The sequence below is a fragment of the Bufo bufo genome, chromosome 1 (genome assembly GCF_905171765.1).
Source record: "Bufo bufo chromosome 1, aBufBuf1.1, whole genome shotgun sequence".
Classification (NCBI taxonomy): Eukaryota; Metazoa; Chordata; class Amphibia; order Anura; family Bufonidae; genus Bufo; species Bufo bufo.
Window position 1 is genome coordinate 14,586,604 of NC_053389.1, and position 27,546 is coordinate 14,614,149.

Genomic DNA, 27,546 nt, shown 5'->3' on the forward strand with positions numbered 1-27,546 from the left:
ATGTGGAAAAGTTCATGGAATATGAATACTTTTTCAAGACACTGTAAATCCAACCATATAAAGCACCCTCCATAAATTTATTATTTCCTCTTAAGTACATAAAAGATCGGATAAGTTCATCTGTAATGCAGTAAAACATTGTCATACACATTACAGGGAGTGCAGAATTATTAGGCAAGTTGTATTTTTGAGGATTAATTTTATTATTGAACAACAACCATGTTCTCAATGAACCCAAAAAACTCATTAATATCAAAGCTGAATATTTTTGGAAGTAGTTTTTAGTTTGTTTTTAGTTTTAGCTATTTTAAGGGGATATCTGTGTGTGCAGGTGACTATTACTGTGCATAATTATTAGGCAACTTAACAAAAAACAAATATATACCCATTTCAATTATTTATTTTTACCAGTGAAACCAATATAACATCTCAACATTCACAAATATACATTTCTGACATTCAAAAACAAAACAAAAACTAATCAGTGACCAATATAGCCACCTTTCTTTGCAAGGACACTCAAAAGCCTGCCATCCATGGATTCTGTCAGTGTTTTGATCTGTTCACCATCAACATTGCGTGCAGCAGCAACCACAGCCTCCCAGACACTGTTCAGAGAGGTGTACTGTTTTCCCTCCTTGTAAATCTCACATTTGATGATGGACCACAGGTTCTCAATGGGGTTCAGATCAGGTGAACAAGGAGGCCATGTCATTAGATTTTCTTCTTTTATACCCTTTCTTGCCAGCCACGCTGTGGAGTACTTGGACGCGTGTGATGGAGCATTGTCCTGCATGAAAATCATGTTTTTCTTGAAGGATGCAGACTTCTTCCTGTACCACTGCTTGAAGAAGGTGTCTTCCAGAAACTGGCAGTAGGACTTGGAGTTGAGCTTGACTCCATCCTCAACCCGAAAAGGCCCCACAAGCTCATCTTTGATGATACCAGCCCAAACCAGTACTCCACCTCCACCTTGCTGGCGTCTGAGTCGGACTGGAGCTCTCTGCCCTTTACCAATCCAGCCACGGGCCCATCCATCTGGCCCATCAAGACTCACTCTCATTTCATCAGTCCATAAAACCTTAGAAAAATCAGTCTTGAGATATTTCTTGGCCCAGTCTTGACGTTTCAGCTTGTGTGTCTTGTTCAGTGGTGGTCGTCTTTTAGCCTTTCTTACCTTGGCCATGTCTGTGAGTATTGCACACCTTGTGCTTTTGGGCACTCCAGTGATGTTGTAGCTCTGAAATATGGCCAAACTGGTGGCAAGTGCCATCTTGGCAGCTGCACGCTTGACTTTTCTCAGTTCATGGGCAGTTATTTTGCGCCTTGGTTTTTCCACACGCTTCTTGCGACCCTGTTGACTATTTTGAATGAAACGCTTGATTGTTCGATGATCACGCTTCAGAAGCTTTGCAATTTTAAGAGTGCTGCATCCCTCTGCAAGATATCTCACTATTTTTGACTTTTCTGAGCCTGTCAAGTCCTTCTTTTGACCCATTTTGCCAAAGGAAAGGAAGTTACCTAATAATTATGCACACCTAATATAGGGTGTTGATGTCATTAGACCACACCCCTTCTCATTACAGAGATGCACATCACCTAATATGCTTAATTGGTAGTAGGCTTTCGAGCCTATACAGCTTGGAGTAAGACAACATGCATAAAGAGGATGATGTGGTCAAAATACTCATTTGCCTAATAATTCTGCACGCAGTGTATTGAAAATCAATATGTTATAGTCTTTGTTTAAAATAAATCATAAAATACAAAAATTAAGCTAAATTAGAAAAATATGAAAACAATAGAACTGCAACTTTAACCCCTCATTCATTCATTCATTCATTCATTCAAGAACAGGATAACACTGCTTTGCACATTTCCAGCTCGGGGGCCACTTCTGATGGCTATTTTCAGGCTAGAATACAAGAAGTTTAGCATTGAAAAAAGACCAAAAAGACACCTTTTGATGAGAGAGAGCCTGAATTACAGCAGGTGCAATTAAGACCTACATATACTGTATTCGCAGCTCTCACTGCAGCCTGAATGGAGGAGGAGAGGGGGAGCCAGAGGGAGACAAACAGGAAGTTTGGAGGAAGAGGAGGCCAAAGACCTTTCTCCTGTCCTTGTTTTGGTTTAGCCATTAAAGGGGTTGTGTAGCCAGTACATAATAATGACCTACCATAGCCTCAAGATAGGTCATCAAAATCTGATCGGTGGGGATCTGACTCCTTACACTCCAGCGGATCAGCTGTTTCAAGAGGAGGTGGCGCTTGTACGAGCAATGCTTCTGTTCCAAAATTAAACTGCACATCGTCTCACTTGCAGAGATGGTGCTGTGTAATTATAACTACTTGTCATGATTACTCCATAAGTTATCAATATGTACCTTCTGCACAACACCCCTAACACTTCATTTTATGAATATATCCCAAAAAGAATATTGAGTGACTTTTTATTACCCCCTCCCTCCACAATAAAAACTTAAAAAAGTAATTTTATAATTTATATGTACCCCAAAATAATTCCTATAAAAACTTTAGCTCATTTTGTAAAATTCAAAGTTTTATACAGCTACATTGAAGCAAAAAAAAAAAGATATGACCATTGGAACACACGGGGGAAAAATGTTATTAGTACTTTACTTAAGGTTAAAATTTGTCATGTCAGTAAGGCTGGGTTCAGATCACCATTTAGTTTTCAGGTCTTCTGTTTCCTCAGAAGAACATAAAAATAAAGAAAAAATGTATCCTGTATTTTAAGCATCCGTTATGCTCATTAAAGTACATTTTTCATCTGTTTTTAGCCATTTCCATATGAGAGCCTTTATTTTAGATGGAAAAAAAGTCTGGCATGCAGTATAACGGCTGCTTAAAGCAGAGGATCTATTTTTTGTTTATTTTTCTGTTCTTCTGACGGATCAAGGGGTTAAAGGGCACTTAAGGCACCTGTGGCATGCAACAACTATACCTGAGACATAAATTCAAAATCTAAAATAAAAAGTGATATCAAAAGCAGATCCTGCTTTGAAATTTCATAGAAATATTTTAAGTGTAAAAAAGTAACAGAATGAGTAAAATAAAGGAAGTTGGTGATGTTTTTTATACCATGGATTTGTTTTTTATTTGGCTACAGAAAACTGTCAAACATGGAGAACGTATCTATTTCGCCTACATTTTATTATACAATGACCAGTGACACTGAAGATACAGAAGAAATAAACCCAATAATTTATCACATGGTCCAGACTTTTATGATCATGTCTTACAGCATAACCTTCATCCTGGGGACTACCGGGAATGGCCTGGTCATCTGGATTGCAGGATTCAAGATGAAGAAGACAGTCAACACTTTATGGTTTCTCAACTTGGCCATAGCTGATTTTGCATTTGATATTCTCTTCCCTCTCCAGATAACGGAGTGGATTTTGGATGGGCATTGGCCCTTTGGTCAAACCATGTGCAAGGTCATATACACCATTCTCTTCCTTAACATGTCTGTCAGCATCTCTTTCCTGATGATTATCAGTATTGACCGATGCTTATTAATCATGTGTCCTGTGTGGTCAAAAAACCACAGGTCTCCCAGGTCTGCATTAACCATCTCAGTTATGATATGGTCAACCTGCTTCATGCTTAGTTCTCCATATCTTTCTTTTTTAGACATTATTCATGACTCTGAGAACAGCATTTCATATTGTACCTCAGTCTACGCTGATGACTATGATGCAGACACCAAGATGGATCAAACTTTGACAGTCTTTAGATTTGTCACCATGTTTCTCATCCCATTTTCTATAATAGCAATTTGTTATAGTCTTGTTATTTTTCAGATAAGAAGAAGCAGAAGTTTGGCAAGATCAAATAGACCTCTGAAAGTCATTATCGCTATTGTACTTAGTTTTTTCTGTTTTTGGTTTCCGTTCTATATGTGGCCTTTTCTAGAAGTCTTGAATGTTGAATTCAGTATAACTGTTGACTTTATTATGTCCAACCTTGTATGCTGCATCGGATTCTTTAACAGTTGCATTAATCCCATGGTCTACGTCTTTGTTGGAAGAGACTTCAAGGAAACTTTATCCAAGTCCATTTCATTTCTTCTGGAGAACACATTCAAGGAGAAGGATATCTCTAATACAGAACCTCAATATGAACAGACTATGATGGAAACTGAAATGGAAGATTATACTGTATGAAGAAAAACTCTTCAATAGGGAGCTTCATTAGTGATTGTCTAGATGTCACAACAACCTTTCATTTTTTAATGGGACTGAAACTCCGTATTCTTTATACGTCAGGCTCCAGAGGAAAGCCCCAGAGAAAGAAATGGACTACTTATGTACAGTATATGATTTTGGAATTTTATGTTTCCCATAACAATTGTAAGACAATACTCATTTTAGTCAGACAATACTAGTAGAACGGTTATCTTGGGTCAAAACTGCAGTGGGCTTTCATGCAAATGACAAAATTCCTAAAATGCCTAGTGCACATGGCCATACTATGGCTTCATTTGAGTTGTTTGGATTCATAACACTATCAACAGAAGCCTATAGGCCCATCTGGTACCTCTATATGTCTGTAATTTCATAGAAAAGGTAAAATACATGTACTTGTTACTAAACATAGAATAAATTATTGGACGGCTGCCTATAGTTCCCCTCTAATACCCCTTTAATCTGTGTAGCATATTCAAATAATACCAAAATAATGATAGAAATGGCTGCAGCTCTCACCTCTGACTTTAATCCACGAAGCACGGAAAAAAGGGCCAGAACTGGGCCTAATAGAATATCCAATAGAAAGAGAGAATCCAGCTTCTTGTGGAGTAAAAAATAGTTCTTTATTGGCTCATCATATAAAATCCACCAAAATCACAGGAAAAAGGTGTAGTTCAACATGTTTCGGGCTACAGAATCCAGCCCTTCATCAAGACCCTCATCTTGATGAAGGGCTGGATTCTGTAGCCCGAAACATGTTGAACTACATCTTTTTCCTGTGATTTTGGTGGATTTTATATGATGAGCCAATAAAGTACTATTTTTTATTCCACAAGAAGCTGGATTCTCTCTTTCTATTGGATATTCAAATAATACAATGAAAACACAACATAATAAGTGGACTACTAAGGCTTGATCATTAACACGTCTCTGTTTTGTACTTACTATTTCTATTGTATATGGATTAATATGGCTTTATATGAATTTTATACTAAAAATTTATTTTAGGCTCGGACAGTAAACAATAAAACTGCTATACCTGTTTGCTACTGATTTGTCATCAGTTTCTATGAAAACTCACATAGGAGGAGAAGTTAGCTATTTTCTCCCCTTCTGAAATCAACAATGAACTGCTCTTCCATATCTTTCAATTGTTAGAATATATGTACAGTACAGACCAAAAGTTTGGACACACCTTCTCATTCAAAGAGTTTTCTTTATTTCTTTATTATTTATGAAAATTGTAGATTCACACTGAAGGCATCAAAACTATGAATTAACACATGTGGAATTATATTCATAACAAACAAGTGTGAAACAACTGAAAATATGTCATATTCTAGGTTCTTCAAAGTAGCCACCTTTTGCTTTGATTACTGCTTTGCACACTCTTGGCATTCTCTTGATGAGCTTCAAGAGGTAGTCCCCTGAAATGGTTTTCACTTCACAGGTGTGCCCTGTCAGGTTAAATAAGTGGGATTTCTTGCCTTATAAATGGGGTTGGGACTATCAGTTGCGTTGAGGAGAAGACAGGTGGATACACAGCTGATAGTCCTACTGAATAGACTGTTAGAATTTGTATTATGGCAAGAAAAAAGCAGCTAAGTAAAGAAAAACGAGTGGCCATCATTACTTTAAGAAATGAAGGTCAGTCAGTCAGCTGAAAAACTGGGAAAACTTTGAAAGTAAGGGCTATTTAACCATGAAGGAGAGTGATGGGGTGCTGCGCCAGATGACCTGGCCTCCACAGTCACCGGACCTGAACCCAATCGAGATGTTTTGGGGTGAGCTGGACCGCAGAGTGAAGGCAAAAGGGCCAACAAGTGCTAAGCATCTCTGGGAACTCCTTCAAGACTGTTGGAAGACCATTTCAGGGGACTACCTCTTGAAGCTCATCAAGAGAATGCCAAGAGTGTGCAAAGCAGTAATCAAAGCAAAAGGTGGCTACTTTGAAGAACCTAGAATATGACATATTTTCAGTTGTTTCACACTTGTTTGTTATGTATATAATTCCACATGTGTTAATTCATAGTTTTGATGCCTTCATAGTCATGAAAATAAAGAAAACTCTTTGAATGAGAAGATGTGTCCAAACTTTTGGTCTGTACTGTATATATTAAATAATTGGTGCTAACTGTAAGGATATGAATGTGGGTGAAGGATATGATCCTCTGGAGTGATGATATGGGGAGCCATCACATATAACACTCATCCCTAGTAGTGATTTGAGGGACACAAACAGCTCAGGCATATGTGCAGGACATTCTGCCGCCATATGTGTTCCTCTCATGGCAGGGCTTCCACCTGGCATTTCTCAGCAGATAACGCTCGCCTGCACATAGCAAGGTTTCCCCGGAATGTCTCCTCCAGATTACAACACTTCCTGGGCTGCCCGGTCACCAGAGTTATCTCCAATTGAGCATTTGTGGGATCATCTGGGATGCCAGCTTTGGCAACCTACTGTAACACCTGTGGAGAAATGTGATATAATAGGGAACCTGTCTCCATGCCGAACTATATCTCATCTTGTATCTAGGTTAGAGGCTGTATCTCATCTTGTACCCAAACTAGAGGCAGTATCTCATCTTGTACCCAAGCTAGAAGCGTCCAACAGGGTCTAGGAGCCTCCTTTCAGTTGTACAGTTTTCTTCAATAAACTTCTCCTTTCTCCATTGTATGTACTGGGCGCAATGATAGGGAATGGCAATCACTCCATCCCCCATCATTAAACCTCTCAGATGCTGCTTTCAACACTGATTGCTGCATGTGAGGGTCCCATTGATTTGGGGTTAAAAAAAAATATATGTACTCACCAATTCCATTTGCTAGCAGAGAGGCCATCACAGCCACCTTAAATGGTGAAAACTAGAGATGAGGGTATTGAATCCACTGAAGAGGAATTCGATCCGAATTTTAGGATAAATTTGATTCGCCTTGAAGCCGAATTACCTCGTGCTTCGTGTTAGCGAATCGATTTAGGCTACATGCACACGACCGTATGTGTTTTGTGGTCTGCAAATTGAGGATCCGCAAAAAAAAACGGATGACATCTGTATGCCACCTGTTTTTTTTTTTTTTGAGGATCCATTGTAACAATGCCTAAAACGGACAAGAATAGGACATGTTCTATTTTTTTTTGTGGGCTACGAACGGACATACTGATGCGAACAGCACATTGTGTGCTGTCCGCATTTTTTGCAGACCCATTGAAATGAATGGGTCCGCATCCTATCCGCAAAAAAAAAAAATGGAACGGGCACGGAAACAAACAACGTTCGTGTGCATGTAGCCTTAACCTAAAATTGTCTAAAAATAAAAATAAAAAATCATATTTACTAGTGATGATCGAGAACCAAAGTATTCGGATGTTCGGGTGTTCGGCCCGAACATATTGCTATATTTGTGTGTTCGGCTGAGCACCCGAGTATAATGGAAGTCAATGGGAGACAACCAGGCAACCAGTTGTACGCCACTTTTACAGACTGACAAAAATACGCACAAAACCCCCCAAAAATCAATTTTACAGGAAAAATTGTTAGTAAACATTCTTTCCTGTATATTCAATTGCATATAAAGTGCAAGTGCTGCAAAAAATTACAAGCAAGAGGCACTCCGAAACAGGCTGTATATCACATAATGAGGGCCTCACTTGTGCTACAAGTGTTCAGGTAGTAGTTTGGATGGCAATCCTTCTGTACTGCGATCTGTGGGTGACGCACTGTTATGGGGGGGATCTGTGGATGATGCACTGTTATGGGGGGGATCTGTGGATGACGCACTGTTATGGGGGATATCTGTGGATGACGCACTGTTATGGGGGATATCTGTGAATGATGCACTGTTATGGGGGATTTCTGTGGATGACGCACTGTTATAGGGGATATCTGTGGATGACGCACTGTTATGGGGATATCTGTGGATGACGCACTGTTATGGGGATATCTGTGGATGACGCACTGTTATGGGGGATTTCTGTGGATGACGCACTGTTATGGGGGATATCTGTGGATGACGCACTGTTATGGGGGATATCTGTGGATGACGCACTGTTATGGGGATATCTGTGGATGACGCACTGTTATGGGGGATATCTGTGGATGACGCACTGTTATGGGGGGATATCTGTGGATGACGCACTGTTATGGGGGATATCTGTGGATGACGCACTGTTATGGGGGATATCTGTGGATGACGCACTGTTATGGGGGATATCTGTGGATGACGCACTGTTATGGGGGATATCTGTGGATGACGCACTGTTATGGGGGATATCTGTGGATGATGCACTGTTATGGGGGATATCTGTGGATGACGCACTGTTATGGGGGATATCTGTGGATGACGCACTGTTATGGGGGATATCTGTGGATGACGCACTGTTATGGGGGATATCTGTGGATGACGCACTGTTATGGGGGATATCTGTGGATGACGCACTGTTATGGGGGGATATCTGTGGATGACGCACTGTTATGGGGGATATCTGTGGATGACGCACTGTTATGGGGGATATCTGTGGATGACGCACTGTTATGGGGGATATCTGTGGATGACACTTATGGGGGAAATCTGTGGATGACACTTATGGGGATATCTGTGGATGACACTTATGGGGATATCTGTGGATGACACTTATGGGGATATCTGTGGATGACACTTATGGGGGATATCTGTGGATGACACTTATGGGGGATATCTGTGGATGACACTTATGGGGGGTATATGTGGATGATACATATATAGCATCTTATGCTACATATGTGTCATCCACAGATATCTCCATAACAGTGCCATCCACAGATCCCCCACAAGCCCCAACAAGCAAACCTGAGGTAGCAGATTCTGAGGCGGAGCGTCCCTTTCGCTAGCAAAGTCGGTTCCGACCGGCCAGGAGAGACGGCCCTGGCTCAACCTACTTACGTAGTATGGTGCGTGCATGCTACGGTAGCAGAGAGCAAAATAACAAGCTCTATTCTGGCTCCATGCTGCAAAGAAAGACTCCTACCACCAGAGAAGCTAGTTTGCTAATGACACCCAGCGGCAGCTGTGCACCTGAGAACCCACGCCTGTGAGTGAGGCTGTGGCTCGCATATGAAGAGCCTCCGCCCCTCCCACAAATGCAGGCCGACTAATCAGCCTTACCAACATGTCACTAATAGGAATAAAAAAAAATATCTTGCTGCTGTCAAACACACACAGTAGTCCTTAAAAGGACTTTGGGGTCTTTGAAAAGCTTTTGGTAGTAAAAACAGCAAATTTTTCTCCCTGCACTATCTGTCCCTTCCTCAGCACTGTCCCTGATACTGCAGGTAAATATATTGCAGCTCTAAAACACACACACAGTAGTCCTTAAAAGGACTTTTGGGTCTTGGAAAAGCTTTCTCAGAATAAAAACCGTTGAAATTTGCTCCCTATTCTGTCTTTCCCTTCCTACGTTCTGCTCTCCCTGTCAACGTCTGAGTCGAACATGCGTCATCGGGTGCTATATAGCGTTCCGGCCAGCCAATCACTGTAATGCCAGCAGCCAACATGGCTGCTGGCATTACAGTGAGGGCAGTACTTGCCTGCACCTTTATTGGCTGCTTAAAATCCGCAAACGTGTGGGGAGGAGACTCGAGCATTGTTCTCGAGCACATGAGGTACTCGGTCGAGTACCACCATGTGCCGAGCATAGCGATGCTCGAGCCGAACAGATATTCGGCTGAGCATGCTCGCTCATCACTAATGCAGTGGAGATGGAGACAGGGAGTCCCTTGCGAGAATGGCCAGATGCATGCTGAGTTGCTTGCGTAGTGACAGCCGTATTATCACCGTTCGACAGAGGAAATACTACTGGCTCTCCACCATGTTAAACCCTTGCTACCTCTCCAAAATAGGGGCCTTTTTTCCACCTGCTGAGAGGGAGGATAAACTCAACTAGTATCAAGACATCCTATGTAGTCAGTTGGCCACTGCCTATGTGTGTCATCGCCCATCACGAAGGTCTGACCATGGAGTCCTCTGCGCTTACTCTCCACTGCCATGCATGGGCTTCCGCAGAAATTTTTCCAGGGGGGGGGCATAATTTTATTGACATCCATGCTCTGCTTGTTTCTGAGAATGTAATGAAGGGGAGGGGCATAGTCATTATCACAAAGTATAATAAAGCATGAGCTGTGCAGTGGCGGATCTAGAGCCTGGTCTCGGGAGGGGCACTTCCAGATTATTTTTTGTCCGCCGCCACAAAACAATGGTGCTTATAGAACAGACTACACAGTGTAGCGGTATACTGTATATTGTGTGGCACAGTGTATGCTATATGTGTATAACATAAACATATTTCACATGAAAACTTACAATTACTTGGCTTGGCCCTTGGGGATCTCGGACACCACTTCAACACTTTGGCTGGGGGGCTCGGTGGAGCTGATGTTGTGTTTTATCCTAATGAGAAAGATTTCATAATAAGGATTTGGAGAAGGGGCAGAGGAATAGCAGAGCAGGGAGAGGATGGTGTTGCTACTCGGGGGTCATACCATGGGGGAGTAATAAAGCCCACCATAATGCCCCCCAGTAGAAATAGATCTCCTTATAATGTGACAGTGCAAAAAACACCCCCTTGTAATGCCCCCAGTTGAGCTAATGTCCCCATAGTGCCCCCATAATGTGCCAGTATAAAATACCCCTATATAGTGCCCCCAGTAAATGCCTCCATAGTGCTCCTCTCCCCCCTTCCTCCTAGTGCCCCCCATAATGTACCAGTATAAAATGCCCCAGTAGATGCCCTCAGTGTCCCCCATAATTTGCAAGTATAAAATACCCCTTCTTAGTGCCCCCCGTAGATGACCTCATAGTACTCCTCTCCCCCCTTCCTCATAGTGCCCACCATAATGTGTCCCAGTATAAAATTCTACTGTACAGATCCCCCAATATAAAACACCCCTTCTTTGTGGCCTCAGTAGATGCCCCTATAGTGCCCCCAATAATGTGCCAGTAATAACAGCCCCCCCATCATGTGCCAGTAATAACAGCCCCCCCATCATGTGCCAGTAATAACAGCCCCCCCATCATGTGCCAGTAATAATAGCCCCCCCATCATGTGCCAGTAATAACAGCCCCCCATCATGTGCCAGTAATAACAGCCCCCCATTATGTGCCAGTAATGACAGCCCTCCCTTGTGCCAGTAATAACAGCCCCCTCATTATGTGCCAGTAATGACAGCCCCCATTATGTGCCAGTAATGACAGCCCCCCATTATGTGCCAGTATTGACAGCCCCCCATTATGTGCCAGTAATGACAGCCCCCCCATTATGTGCCAGTAATGAGAGCCCTCCCATTATGTGCCAGTAATGACAGCCCACCATTATGTGCCAGTAATGACAGCCCCCCCATTATGTGCCAGTAGCCAGAGCCCCCCATTATGTGCCAGTAGCGAGAGCCCCCCATTATGTGCCAGTAGCCAGAGACCCCCATTATGTGCCAGTAGCCAGAGACCCCCATTATGTGCCAGTAGCGAGAGCCCCCCATTATGTGCCAGTAGCCAGAGACCCCCTTTATGTGCCAGTAGCCACCAGTATTGTACACAAAAAAAAATAAACACTTATACTTACCTCCTTGGCAGCGATGCGATGCAGGCCTCTTCCGGCCTGTGTCCCACGCTGTACGGCTCAGGCGGCACTATGACGTCATTGCGCCGCCTGTGCCGGCCTCTGATAGGCTGCCGGCCTAGTGCCTGCAGCCTATCAGAGGAAGGGAAAGGGACACGCCTCTCCCTCCCCTGCCTCAGCACAGTCATCTGTATCGCTGTCCTGAGGATACAGATGACTATGGAGATGAACGCTTCCACAATGGAAGCTTTCATCTCCTTGTGCCCCGCCGCCGCCCCCCTCCCTGCGGACGCCCATGCTGCCATGACTGCTGGAGTGGGGGAAGGGGGGAACAGAAGCAGCACCAGCTCCATCAGCAGCACCTTAAGTCTGGAGTCTCTAATGAGCACTTTTCTTCACCCGCCTACTGAAAAAAACACCCAGCAGCAGCAGGGCATGGAGCAGAACCTGAATGTGCATGTGGTGGCATACTTGGACAGCACCCTGCCACCCCTCATCCAAAATCCCCTAGACTACTTGGCAGCCAAACTTGATTTCTGGCCGCAACTGGCCAAGTTTGCCCTGGACAAGCTTTCCTGCCAGGTCAGTAGTGTGGCATCAGAGCAGGTGTCTAGTGCGGTGGGGAACATAGTTACCATAAAGAGTTTAGTGCGGCTTGGGGCATAGTTACCCCTTTCTTCACAAAATGTTGAGAGACTATCCTTTGTAAAGATGAATCAGACATGGATCAGCCGCGATTTCCATATGTTAGTGCCTGATGCATCAGACTAGATAATTCTGGGTGTCACACCAAAACTTTGTAAAAAAAAGACCAGTTTCTTCTGGCCACCTGCTCCAGCCCCTATTCTGATGCTACTACGCGCCTCATGCCACACATCTGCTACCTCAGGTACCATCTTCTCCTACTGACAACCACCATTTTGTGCTGTTACTGCCACTGCTGTTGCCCACCCCCTCCCCACTGTGTCACTGGGCCACTCTGTTGACTCCTGATTCTGTTGCCACCCTCCCCACTCTGTGACTGGGACACTGTGTTGGCCCCTCATGCGGTTGCCACCCTCACCATTCTGTGACGGGGCCACTATGTTGACTCCTCTCGCTAGTGTCCCTGTTTGGCCTTGTTGATATCCCTATTTATTTTACCATTAATCTGTCAGAAGAACAAAAAAATTAAAAAACACAGTGGATCCTGTCTTTGGAGCATCTGTATGGCCTGTATCTCACAGTCACTATTTTGCATCAGGATATTCTCATGATTTTGAAGCCAAAAGCAGGAGAGGGTACAAAACACAGAAAACATGCAAACATTCCAATCACGTGTAGGGATGAGTGAACCCGAACTGCAAAATTCTGATTCATACCGAACTTTGGGAGTTCGGGTACCCGGACCGAACCCAGACTTTTTCACCAAAGTCCAGGTTCGGTATTCGAGTAATTTTATTATTTTCCATTATAACATGGTTATAGCGGAAAATAATAGCATTCTTAAGACAGAATGCAAAAGAGTATGCACCAGTGTCTTCTATATTCTTTCAGCAGGAACTGCAAAAGGACCTGCGATGACGTCACCACGCTCATGACGTGGGGAGCGCGGTGACGTCATCGCAGGTACTCTGGCAGGTCCTGCTGAATGAAGATAGAAGACACTGCTGCATCGCGATCACGGGGATGAGGTGAGTCGTTTTTTTCTTAACTCCTAAATTGCCATATTCTTTTGCATCTTTTGCATTCTGTCTTAACAATGCTATTATTTTCCGCTATAACCATGTTATAACGGAAAATAATAAAGTGAAGTTCGGGTCCCTATTGACTTCAAAGGGGTTCGGGTTTGGAGTCAAGTTCGGATCCCGAATCCGAACTTTGACCTGAAGTTTGGCCGAACCCGGTGAAACCCAAACTTCCACGGGTTCGCTCATCCCAAATCACGTGTCATCTCTGTTTTGGATCCACTCCTGTTTTTTTTTGGCCTTAGCAATACTGATGGATTACTGACCTAATGCTGACCATTTGAAGGCGGTTGCTAAAAAGACAGGATCCGTTTTTTGGGTGTTGTTCTTATGACGGATCAGAAGAAGGGCAAAATAAACAGTGACGCTACTATTGACCTGCAAGGCTGAGTTATTTGGTCAGTTTTGACCCCGTAACTGACCAAATAAGGGAAGTGTGAAGTGATTCTAAGAGCGACGCCTGTCATCTGCATATCATACAGACTCACAGTACTGTTTAACTAGCACAGCGGACTCTCTATGCGTGTTACTGCAATGCACAGTATACACCAATATACAGTCTCCCTGCAGCCAGGAAATAACTGATTTTTGGATCGAATCTAATATTTATTTTTTTATTTGGCGAAGCTTCCGAATCGAATTTTTGAAAACTTCGCTCATCTCGAGTTGTAATGCTCAACCCATTTTTGGAAGGAGCAAACTGAAGTATTTCTACTATTAATCAGCTGTGAGGGTAGCTCCTACACATCAAACGTCTCCAATTATCTTATGGATACAAAGAGTGTTGAGAGAATCAAAGTATCCAAGGGTGGTAACGTATGATGTCACCACACCGGCCAGCGTGATGATGTCATCATGCACTGTGCGAGATTTCATGCGGGATCTTCATCAACATAACAGCGACGGCCTCTTCACGCTCAAATGGATAAGATGAGTATTTTTTTTTTACCAGATTAACCTCTGAAAGCCCTCAAAGATAATTATCAGATGCCGCGATCAGCGATGAACATGACAACTGAGTGGTGCAATAATGGGGGGAAATGCATTCGTTGTTCCTCTTCATTGTGCCTACTACTTACAAAGAAATGCTCTTCATGACGAAGTAATTTGTGAAATTCAATGAAGCAGCTGAATCAAATTTTCCCAAACTTCACTCAACACTAGATACAATATTTACAATAACCAAGCACTATCCTGGTGTCCTAAGAACATATGGGAAATTATGTCTCTTTCATGGTCATCTAAAGGCCTCATGTCTCTCTATTCATATAGGTTTATTTCCTAGCATACACTCACCTAAAGAATTATTAGGAACACCTGTTCTATTTCTCATTAATGCAATTATCTAGTCAACCAATCACATGGCAGTTGCTTCAATGCATTTAGGGGTGTGGTCCTGGTCAAGACAATCTCCTGAACTCCAAACTGAATGTCAGAATGGGAAAGAAAGGTGATTTAAGCAATTTTGAGCGTGGCATTGTTGTTGGTGCCAGACGGGCCGGTCTGAGTATTTCACAATCTGCTCAGTTACTGGGATTTTCACGCACAACCATTTCTAGGGTTTACAAAGAATGGTGTGAAAAGGGAAAAACATCCAGTATGCGGCAGTCCTGTGGGCGAAAATGCCTTGTGGAGGCTAGAGGTCAGAGGAGAATGGGCCGACTGATTCAAGCTGATAGAAGAGCAACGTTGACTGAAATAACCACTCTTTACAACCGAGGTATGCAGCAAAGCATTTGTGAAGCCACAACACGCACAACCTTGAGGCGGATGGGCTACAACAGCAGAAGACCCCACCGGGTACCACTCATCTCCACTACAAATAGGAAAAAGAGGCTACAATTTGCACGAGCTCACCAAAATTGGACTGTTGAAGACTGGAAAAAAGTTGCCTGGTCTGATGAGTCTCGATTTCTGTTGAGACATTCAAATGGTAGAGTCCAAATTTGGCGTAAACAGAATGAGAACATGTATCCATCATGCCTTGTTACCACTGTGCAGGCTGGTGGTGGTGGTGTAATGGTGAGGGGGATGTTTTCTGGGCACACTTTAGGACGCTTAGTGCCAATTGGGCATCGTTTAAATGCCACGGGCTACCTGAGCATTGTTTCTGAACATGTCCATCCCTTCATGACCACCATGTACCCATCCTCTGATGGCTACTTCCAGCAGGATAATGCACCATGTCACAAAGCTCGAATCATTTCAAATTGGTTTCTTGAACATGACAATGAGTTCACTGTACTAGAATGGCCCCCACAGTCACCAGATCTCAACCCAATAGAGCATCTTTGGGATGTGGTGGAACGGGAGCTTCGTGCCCTGGATGTGCATCCCTCAAATCTCCATCAACTGCAAGATGCTATCCTATCAATATGGGCCAACATTTCTAAAGAATGCTATCAGCACCTTGTTGAATCAATGCCACGTAGAATTAAGGCAGTTCTGAAGGCAAAAGGGGGTCCAACACCGTATTAGTATGGTGTTCCTAATAATTCTTTAGGTGAGTGTATATATAATAATTTTTTTACCTATTGAACTAGTTGGGTATTAAATCTTGAATATAAGAATATCATAATTTTATTGTGTCCTAATAAGAGATTCATGTCTTATCTAAATCAAACATAACCCTTCATAATAGAAAATATCTTTGAAGATCACAAAGACTGTGTGATTCCTTATCATTTCCTTCCTCCTTTTTGTGCCAATGACAAATGATAGAGAAATACAGAGAACATTTTATTCCTCAATAACACTGAGCGTGGCGAGGCAAAAATTATTCAACAGTGAACAGGTAATGAGCCGATTATTTTTATTATATATATTTTAGATACTGTAAATTAATTTCTCCAACCTCTGGCTCTCCAGCATGATGGCGGTTCTAGTTTTGTAGCCCCAATAGGTTTAATGATTGGAGACCACTGTTGTAAGGACATTGTATACAAGTGAATGCACAATATAAATCTACTATTTGTTTTTTTGCAGATCTTTGGAGATGTAGATTACACATTGTGACACATACAGTATTACCAGTAGATGGACCAGGAAGAAGAATAGCTACTGTAGACTTTAATTCTCAGGTAAACTATCAGTTTTCCCCTTTTTTCAACTTAAAACTTACCTTTAGGAGATTATGGTGTGTAGAGGAAAATTCTTCCTCATAGTCTAGGTCCCTCTAACTCAACTACAAGTTAGAGAAGTAGGAACCACCACACCACCATCACTTACATGTGAAGAAAGAGCACCTCTTTTATTAATTTAGCTATTCTATACAGTGAAAGCTATTTTATGACTAAGGGTAATCTGGAAGTCTTACCTACCTGCTCCTGCTGGCTTCTCTTAAAACGCCAGTGGCATCTCACATGCTCCAAGATGCTCATTGCGTAGATCTCATCCAGACTGTCCACAAGACAATTTTCCCCATACCTTAGGTCTCTCTACCTCACCTGTTTATATCAGAGTAGTAGGAATCCCCAGGACATAATTTACATCTGAAGAATTAGAACCTTTTTTATAATAGGTGTTCTACACATTACTGACTATGGGTAATCCAGAGGTCTCACTCAACTGATCACATTGACTTCTCTTAAAGTGCTGTGGCATCTAAAATGCTCCAAAAAGCTCATTAGGTACTGTAGATTCCTTACAAACTGGCTTTAGTAATGATTACTAGATATGATTTTTTTCTAATGGACTTTTGGATTAAATATCCATTCACAAGGCTGCATTACAAATGTGTGTTGTACAGGTCCATAGTACAGGACGTTTAGCTTGCTATTATCTATTTTCCGGCCCACCTGCCTTTTTGGAATAAGCCTAGTAATGTTCCTTCTGTCTACAGAAAGGGTGGATTAGAACAGTAGGGTACTTGATCAAAAGTGTTAGGTCTGTGGTCTATGACCTTCTGCTTTAGCCTGCGTGCATGGAAGCTGTGCCACTCACCATACCATCCGACGTCCTGGTCACCAGCACCATCTCCATGTTGTTGCCTCAGTATTTGCTTAGAGTGAGCATGCACTCACCTCTGGCCCCGGAAAGGTCCAGCTCAAAGTTGTTTGATAGTCTATTTACCTGTGTTTATTCTGCATTATTTCCTGCCTGTGTTCCTGCCCGGTACCCATCCTGCCTGTATGCTCCTGCACTTTTAGTTCAGTTCAATTCTATTTGCTTTTTCAGTTCTATACCCAGTCCTTCTGCCCAGCTTGTGCTGCAGTCTATTTCCTATTCTGACTGCCTTGTGTCTGCTTCACCACTCTCCTGCCCACAAGTCTATTCGGTGTCTAGCCTCAATCATGTTAACTGTGCATTGCCTGGATAAAAAAAAAAAAAAACTTTCAAGCCTTAGTTACTGTTCAGACTGTATTTATGTTTTTCCTGCAATTCTGGTTTGTTTTCTATATCATGAGCAACTGGTGCTTGCACCGGAGTCACTGACTTCAATAGGTCAGCTGGCAACTACACCAGGAATACCCCAGGAGAAAGCAGTGTGGTTGCTTCCCCACACCAAAGTTTATATACCTATTTAGGAGTTATCTGGAAAGGGCCAGAACAATGCCTTTAAGGTTAGCTCTATGCCAAACTGGTTAGTTGGCACAGTGGGTCCACTCACTGATCCATAACAATGCATATAGATATTTTCTCTTGAACTCTGTATTTATCATAAACACATCAAGAGAACATGACACATATAACAAAAATGATCCAACAATGTACATCTTAACAAAATATACAGAAGCAAATGTTAACTCACCTCCACATTTTCCACCCATGTCAGTTACCCACCTAAATAAGAAACATAAAAGAACAGCATAAAAAACTCTCCAAGTCCACATTATCTTTCAAAGCTGATGTACAAGATTTTACAATTGACACCCAATCATCAGGATTAGCCATCACAAACTGACTAACACCCCATCAATCAGCTGGTGCCAGAAGTTGGCAGTGGACCTACACGGTTCCATCCAATGTGTAGTGGATGGAGCTGGTTACTGCAGTGTCCATCCAATTCAGGAAAATGGAATAAGAATGGACAGAGATGTGTAGTTCTGGCGCACATTTCTGGCACCAAAGTTACTCTGAAACAACTCAATGGGGTTTTAGGGTGTCAGACCCCACCTAAGATCAAATATTAATGCCCTATCCTGATCATAAGCCTTTGTTTGTAAAAACTGGAACATGGCCTTTAATCAAGACTAACCAAATTTCTCCCAGTATACAAAATCCGATGTGAAAGGATTTACAGTATGCTTGATATTCCTTAGTAGCCCTCTATTAGACTAGAGAACACTGTATGAAAGTTTGGGTTATTTAAGGTGACTTCCCCTATGGGAATGTGCCTAGGTCTCTAGATAGTTTAGTCTTTGTGAAAGTGTATGTGTGTTGTTTGAACTCCCGTTATTGACCTTTGTTTACTGTGTTGAACCTTTTCTGCCCTGACCTCTCCCTGTAGAACATACTGAACCTGTGCTACCTTCCCTGACCCATTGTCTGTTTATGAGTTTGATTTAACTTTGCCTACCCTGACCTTGGCTTGTTGCCTGACTACAATTTTGCTTATGCCCTTAGTGCGTTGTAACAATGTCCCACCTTGGTCAACTGTCAGTGAACAGAAATGGAAACAAGGAGTACTGTGGAAGCCTGGTGGTTCCCCTGCAGTAAAGACCAGATTTCTATATAGGTGTGAAAGGATGAAGACCAGGGTCCACTTAGATGGCACCCTTAGGAGTAGACCCAAACCAACTCTGTACACAGTGGGTCCACACCTGCTGCATTACAGTTTTCTTGAACATATAATACAAAACACAGACCACAGAAAACGTTTGGGTTCTAAATATAGGGTCAAAACCAGATCTTATCTTGCAATCTTACACAAATACTTTAAGTGTAATACAAAGTAACAGTGAGCAAGTAAAATAATGGAAAGTCTTAATTATTTCATACCTATGTCTTTGTTTCTTTTACTTTACTACAGGAGACTGTCAAATATGGAGAATGCTTCTTTTTTTCCAACATTTTATTACACAATATACAATGACACCGAAGTAGATACAGAAGAAATAAACCCAATCATTCTCTGCATGATTCACGTATTCAACATAATTTTTTACAGCATAACCTTCATCCTGGGGATTACTGGGAACGGTCTGGTCATCTGGATTGCAGGGTTTAAGATGAAGAAGACAGTCAGCACTTTATGGTTTCTGAACTTGGCCATAGCTGATTTTTTATGTGATATGATCTCCCCTCTCCAGATAACTGAGTTAATTATGGAAGGCCACTGGCCCTTTGGTCAAACCATGTGCAAGGTGGTTTCCACCATTCTCTTTCTTAACATGTCCATAAACTCCTCTTTCCTAATGATTATGAGTGTTGACCGATGCGCATCAATCAGGTGTCCTTTGTGGTCGAAAGAGCATAGGACTCCCAAATTGGCATTAGCCATCTCAGCTATAATATGGACAACTTGCTTCATGCTTAGTTCTCCATATCTTGCTTTCTTCAACATTTTTCATGACTCTGAGGATGGCATCTCATATTGTATCCCCATCTATGGTGCTAATGATGATATAGATACCACAATGAAGCAAACTATGAAAATCATTACGTTAGTTACCATGTTCCTCATCCCATTGTCTATCATAACCATTTGCAACAGTCTTATCATACTTTGGTTGAGAAGAAACAGAAGCAGACATTTTTCAAGATCAAATAGGCGCCTGAAAGTCATTATCACTATTGTACTTTGCTTTTTCAGCTTTTGGTTCCTATTCCTTATATGGACTTTCCTAGAAGTTCTAAATATTGAATTTAGTAGGACTGCTGACTTGATCATATCCAACCTTGTATGCTGCATCATTTTCTTCAGCAGTTGTGTTAATCCCATGATCTACATCTTCTTTGGAAGAGGTTTCAAGAAAAAATCATTCAAATCCATCCAATTTATTCTGGAAAACACATTCAAGGAGAAGGATGTTTTGGATATAGAACCTTGATTAGATCAGAGTGTGATGGAACCTGGAATGGAAGGTTATAGCATGTTAAGAAAGAAAGACTCCTAAAAGGGAAGCTTTATTCTTAACAGAGGTTGTTGAGATGTGAAAGCCAGTGATGAGCAGCATAGGCAATATTCGTTTTTGTGATATTTCGTGAATTTTTGGTCTAATATTTGCCATAAATTAGCAAATTCTAGAATTTGTGATCTCCAGACATTATTTTCTTGCTAAAATCAGCAATGTAATATGTGCGTATTGCGAGTGCAAAACAGGCGTGGGTCACGTTTGCTACATTTTTCAAGCTGCTAGAAGTTTCCTGAGACTGGAGAAAATGCACAGTACAGTAATTCCTATCACACTACCTAACACCCTGCACTGGAATCAGCTCCACTATATCAGGATATAACCTACACTGACTGTCTCCCACTAACTATCTGTATTATATATATAAGCTAACTAACTATCTAATGTAATTACACAGTAAAGTTCAGAGCACAGTAATGTCACTGCTCTCTCTCTCAGAACTGCAAAAAACTGCAGAAAATGGCTGCTGGGGAGGTTCTTATATAGTAAGGGGTCAGCAACATTCCTATTGGTTGCTAGGGATGTTGCTAAGCTCAGACAAAGATATTGCAGCCTTCTCATTGGCCCACAAGCAAGAAGGGAGATTAACGATGAAAAAAAATCTAGAAAATTTGCGAACACGAATATATAACACTATATTCTACATCTTCGCAAATTCTCGAAGTGCTGATATTCGCAATAAAAATTTGCGATTAGAATATTCGCAATCAACATTAGTGAAAGCCCCTTTCATTTTCCAACGTCATTTTCCACAGAAAAGCCCTTTATGAAGAAGTGGAGTTTTTTATGAAGTAAAATGCTGTTCTCTATTTTTTTTAAAATGCACAACATCAATTCCCCCCCCAAAAAGTTGGGACAGTGTAAAATGTAAATAAATGTCAATAAAAACAGAATGCAGTGATTTGCAAATCTCAGAGACCCACATTTTATTCAGAGATAGATCACAGGACACATATGAACTTGATGGCAGCAGGGCATCTCAAAAAGCTGGGACAAAGAGGTCACAAAATGCTGGAAAAGTAAGTGGTACTAATAAACAGCTGGAGGAGCAATCTGCCACTGTCACACGACTGGGTAAAATATAAGAGTATGTAAGAGAAGCAGAGTCTCCCAGATGGAAGATTAGGCAGAGGCTCACCAATCTAAAAAAAAAACACACAAAAAAATGCATCTAAAAATTGTTTCATAAAGATCTACTACCTAAACTTAAAGTTACAAAGACTTGGAATATCCCACCATTTACAGTACATAATATCATTAACAAATTCAGAAAATGTGGAGAAATCCATGGGCTAAAGCAGGGGTCTCCAAACTTTTCAACAGGAGGGCCACATTGAAGATTTTACAAGTATTCGGGGGCCGGAAAAAAAAATCAGTTATGTATTAAATTAAATGTATATATTTTACATGGATCGTTTTTGTAATCAGCATGATATGACTGAGAACAAAAGAGAAAAAACTTTAGCAAAACAACGCAAAGACACCCGTGTCCCTATCAGCGGTGTCCCCATCAGCACAAAAATGTCCCCATCAGCACAGCAATGTCCCCATCAGCACAGCAATGTCCCCATCAGCACAGCAATGTCCCCATCAGCACAGCAATGTCAGCATCAGCACAGCAATGTCCCCATCAGCACAGCAATGTCAGCATCAGCACAACAATGTCCCCATCAGCACAACAATGTCCCCATCAGCACAGCAATGTCCCCATCAGCACAGCAATGTCAGCATCAGCACAGCAATGTCAGCATCAGCACAGCAATGTCCCCATCAGCACAGCAATGTCCCCATCAGCACAGCAATGTCCCCATCAGCACAGCAATGTCAGCATCAGCACAGCAATGTCAGCATCAGCACAGCAATGTCCCCATCAGCACAGCAATGTCCCCATCAGCACAGCAATGTCCCCATCAGCACAGCAATGTCCCCATCAGCACAGCAATGTCCCCATCAGCACAGCAATGTCAGCATCAGCACAGCAATGTCCCCATCAGCACAGCAATGTCAGCATCAGCACAGCAATGTCAGCATCAGCACAGCAATGTCCCCATCAGCACAGCAATGTCCCCATCAGCACAGCAATGTCAGCATCAGCACAGCAATGTCAGCATCAGCACAGCAATGTCAGCATCAGCACAGCAATGTCCCCATCAGCACAGCAATGTCCCCATCAGCACAGCAATGTCCCCATCAGCACAGCAATGTCCCCATCAGCACAGCAATGTCCCCATCAGCACAGCAATGTCCCCATCAGCACAGCAATGTCAGCATCAGCACAGCAATGTCCCCATCAGCACAGCAATGTCAGCATCAGCACAGCAATGTCCCCATCAGCACAGCAATGTCCCCATCAGCACAGCAATGTCCCTATCAGCACAGCAATGTCCCCATCAGCACAGCAATGTCAGCATCAGCACAGCAATGTCCCCATCAGCACAGCAATGTCCCCATCAGCACAGCAATGTCCCCATCAGCACAGCAATGTCCCCATCAGCACAGCAATGTCAGCATCAGCACAGCAATGTCCCCATCAGCACAGCAATGTCAGCATCAGCACAGCAATGTCAGCATCAGCACAGCAATGTCCCCATCAGCACAGCAATGTCCCCATCAGCACAGCAATGTCAGCATCAGCACAGCAATGTCAGCATCAGCACAGCAATGTCAGCATCAGCACAGCAATGTCCCCATCAGCACAGCAATGTCCCCATCAGCACAGCAATGTCCCCATCAGCACAGCAATGTCCCCATCAGCACAGCAATGTCCCCATCAGCACAGCAATGTCCCCATCAGCACAGCAATGTCAGCATCAGCACAGCAATGTCCCCATCAGCACAGCAATGTCAGCATCAGCACAGCAATGTCCCCATCAGCACAGCAATGTCCCCATCAGCACAGCAATGTCCCTATCAGCACAGCAATGTCCCCATCAGCACAGCAATGTCAGCATCAGCACAGCAATGTCAGCATCAGCACAGCAATGTCCCCATCAGCCGTGTCACCCTTAAGCACAGCAATGTCCCCATCAACGATGTCCCCATCAGAACAGCAATGTCCCCATCAGCGGAGTCCCCATTAGCAGCTGATAGGGGCCACCACTGATGGGGACACTGCTGTTGGGGACGCGGCTGATGGGGACACCATTGATGGGGACACCCGTGTCCCTATCAGCGGTGTCCCCATCAGAACAGCAATGGCCAAATCAGAACAGCAATGTCCCCATCAGAAAAGCAATATTCCCATAAAAAAAACAATATTCCCATCAAAAAAACAATATTCCCATCAGAAAAACAATATTCCCATCATGGGGACACCCACTGATGGGGACGCTGCTGTTGGGGACATTGCTGTGCTGATGGGGACACCACTGATGGGGACGCTGCTGTTGGGGACATTGCTGTGCTGATGGGGACACCACTGATGGGGACACCATTGATGGGGACACCCGTGTCCCTATCAGCGTTGTCCCCATCAGCACAGCAATGTCCCCATCAGCGGTGTCCCCATCAGCACAGCAATGTCCCCATCAGCGGTGTCCCCATCAGCACAGCAATGTCCCCATCAGAACAGCAATGTCAGCATCAGCACAGCAATGTCCCCATTAATGATGTCCCCATCAGAACAGCAATGTCCCCATCAGCGGAGTCCCCATTAGCAGCTGATGGGGACACCACTGATGGGGACACTGCCTTTGGGGACGCGGTTGATGGGGACACCCGTGTCCCTATCAGTGGTGTCCCCATCAGAACAGCAATGTCCCCATCAGAATGGGGACGCTGATGGGGACATTGCTGTACTGATGGGGACACCATTGATGGGGACACCTTTGTCCCCATCAGCAGTGTGCCAATCAGCGGTGTCCTCAGCAATGTCCCCATCAGCACAGCAATGTTCACATCAGCAGTTTCCACATTAGCAGCGTCCCCATCATTGCTGATGGGGACGCCGCTGTGCTGATGTGGAAACCGATGATGGGTCACCGCTGATGGGGATACCCATGTCCCCATCAGCGGTGTCCCCAGCAATGTCCCATCAGAACAGCAATGTCCCCATCAGCAGTGTCCACCGCAACATCCCCATCAGCACAGCAATGTCCCTGTCAGCGGTGTCCCCAGCAGCATGTGTCCCCATCACCGCTGATGGGGACACCTCTGATGGGGACATTGCTGTGCTGATGGGGACATCGATTATGGGGTTACCGCTGATGGGGACATTGCTATCCTGATGGGGACACCATTGATGTGGACACCCATGTCCCCATCAGCAGTGTGCCAAACAGCGGTGTCCCCAGCAATGTCCCCATCAGAACAGAATTGTCCCCATCAGCAGTGTGCCCATCATCGCTGATGGGGACACCTCTGATGGGGACATTGCTGTGCTGATGGGGACACCATTGATGGGGACACCCGTGTCCTCATCAACGGTGTCCCCATCAGAACAGCAATGTCCCCATCAGCACAGCAAAGTCCCCATCAGCAGTGTCCCCAGCAGCACAGCAATATCCCCATCAGTATGTGTCCTCAGCAGCTTGTGTCCCCATCAGCGCAGCACAGCATTGTCAGCGTTCCCCATTGTGTCCCCATCAGCGTTGTGCAACACTTGCCTCCGCTGCAGCCGGCTTCTGCTCCTCTTCTTTTTTTTTTCTTCTTGGACTCCTGAGTCCCGACTCCCGCCCGCTGCTACACACGTGGATTTGTTATTTCAAACAGCGGGCGGGAAGAGGGGAGGTGCCGCACCTGTGACGTCACTGGTTGCCGGGACATCGGCGGTCCCAGCAGCCAATCAAAAAGCACAGCGTGACAGCATGGGCGGTTGTGCGGCTTTCGTTCCTGCAACCTGTCAGCTGCGGGCGGGCGCGGAATCGAACACACAACACAAGCGTGACAGCATGGGCGGTTGTGCGGATTTGGTTCCTGCAACCTGCCAGCTGCGGGCGGGCCGGATCGAACGCACAAGCGGGCCGGTTCTGGCCCGCGGGCCGGGGTTTGGAGACCCCTGGGCTAAAGGAACTAGGCTGACGGTCAATACTGGATTCCTCAGGTGGCTTTAAAAACAGGCTGATCCTGTACTGGAAGTCCCTGCATGGGCTCAGGAGCACTTCCAGAAATCACTGTCTGTGAACACAGTCCTCTGTGCATATGTATCATGCAAAGAAGAAACCATATGTCACCACTAGTGATGAGCGGCAGGGGTCATATTCGAATTTGCCATATTTCGCGAATATTTTGTAGAATATTCGGCGAATATTCGCGAATTCGAATATTCGTCATATTCAACTTTTTTTTTACTCAAAACATCGGCAATGTAAAGATTGCGGAATATGCAAATATTACGCGATCAATACAGGCGTGGGTCAAAAAGGAATATATAGCACTATATTCTTGTCAAGCAATTTATACAGGAAGAATCATGACTTCAGATGGAAAAAAATGAGGAATATTCTAAAAAACAAATATATAGCACTTTATTCGAAATATTCGCAAATTCTCGAAGTTGCAATATTCGCGATAAATATTCGTAATTCGAATATTCACGCTCAACATTAGTCACCACAATCCAGAAACGCCATTGTCTTCTCTGAGCCAAAGCTTACATAAAATGGACTGAGACAAAGTGAAAAATGCTTCTGTGATCAAATGATTCAAAATTTGAAATTATTGTTAACCAAAAATGTCATGTTTTAGGGGCCATCCAGCTTGTTATCAGCAAGCAGTTCAGAAACCTGCATCTCTGATAGTATGTGGTTGTATTGGTGTCAGTGTGAGCAGCTTACATATCTAGAATGGCAATATCAATGCTGAACAGTATATGTTCTAGAACAACATAATGTCACGGATGGTGTTGCAGAAAGTAAATAAAGTAAATCCGACTGGCTTGATCCCAAACTAAGGAGCATATGGGTGAGCCCTATAAAACCCCTAGAGCTCTCCCTGACTGCTATGCCCATGCAAAGGTCTTTATGGTAGCCTCCAGCAGTGAACAACTCATCCAGGAAGAAGTATAAACCGCAAAGTGAGGCAGTATGGGAGGGAATATAAAGGGAGACAATTAGTGTAAATAGGTGACAGCTGGGAGAAGGAAAGGAGATGACAAAGTGAAACCAAAACAAAGAACGTCATGCAAGAGGTAGAGAAGAACGTCTAACAGACCTTCTCAGAGAACTGGCGGTGGCACATATGCTCCATCCATGCAATGCCTCTTTCAGGGAAGGCCTTGCATATTTCAGCAAGACAATGCTAAACCACATACTACATCCATCACAACAGCATCACTGCACAGAAGAAGAGTCCGGGCGATAAACTGGCCACCTGCCATCCAGACCTTTCATCAATAGAAAAAATTTGAAGCAAAAAATCTGCCAAAGTAACTAAGGACTGTTGAGCAGCCAGAACCTTACATCAGGCAAGAACAGAACAAGATTTCTTTCCTAAACCTCCAGCAATTAGTCTCCTCATTTCCAAGACATTTACATACTGTTGTTAGAAGAGGAGATGCTACACAATGGTAGACACGGTCCTGGCCCAACTTTTACGAGATGTGTTGCTGCTATGAAGTTCTAAAGTAGTGATGAGCTATAAGTTCTGAAAATTTTTATTTGGGTCGATTCACCGAACTTCAACTAAAAATTAGTTACGGATTCATAACAAATCACGATAAATCTGGTATTCCCAGGCCACTCTGCTTAATTATATCCATCCCACTTTATGGCCCAATCTCAGTGTGATGGCTTGGAACGTAGGGAGGGAGACTGCAGGGAGAGTGCAGGGGGAGTGTATCACTGTGTGCATTATGTTCTAGTGCAGTCAGTATTACAGGCAGTTGCAATTTATCACCGTCTACATCACTGTGCAGGGCACCAAGATTCATAGCTAATACCTTCTGTTAAACAAAAAGAAAAGCATATAGAACTCTTCAGTAAAGCAAAAAATAAATAAAAA

At 43.4% G+C, this 27,546-nt stretch overlaps 2 protein-coding genes across 2 annotated transcripts in view; both read left to right on the forward strand.

Annotated features, from left to right (window-relative positions):
- The window catches only part of LOC120989951 (chemokine-like receptor 1), a 31,101-nt gene extending 10,428 nt beyond the window's left edge, over positions 1 to 20,673 (forward strand). The window contains exons 2-3 of the mRNA XM_040418825.1: positions 16,517 to 16,611; positions 19,503 to 20,673. Coding sequence (XP_040274759.1) covers positions 19,516 to 20,523 — 1,008 coding nt within the window. The 5' untranslated portion in view covers positions 16,517 to 16,611; positions 19,503 to 19,515 and the 3' untranslated portion in view covers positions 20,524 to 20,673. The remainder of the gene's footprint in view (positions 1 to 16,516; positions 16,612 to 19,502) is intronic.
- Positions 3,151 to 4,693, forward strand: LOC120991813 (chemokine-like receptor 1). The gene has a single exon (XM_040420573.1). It carries the CDS (start codon positions 3,185 to 3,187, stop codon positions 4,190 to 4,192), a length of 1,008 nt encoding a protein of 335 aa, XP_040276507.1. The 5' UTR covers positions 3,151 to 3,184; the 3' UTR covers positions 4,193 to 4,693.
- Positions 20,674 to 27,546: the final 6,873 nt, after the last annotated feature.

Coding starts and splice junctions, on each gene's coding strand:
- LOC120991813 (XM_040420573.1), top strand. CDS start 3,185: ATGACCAGTGACACTGAAGATACAGAAGAAATAAACCCAATAATTTAT.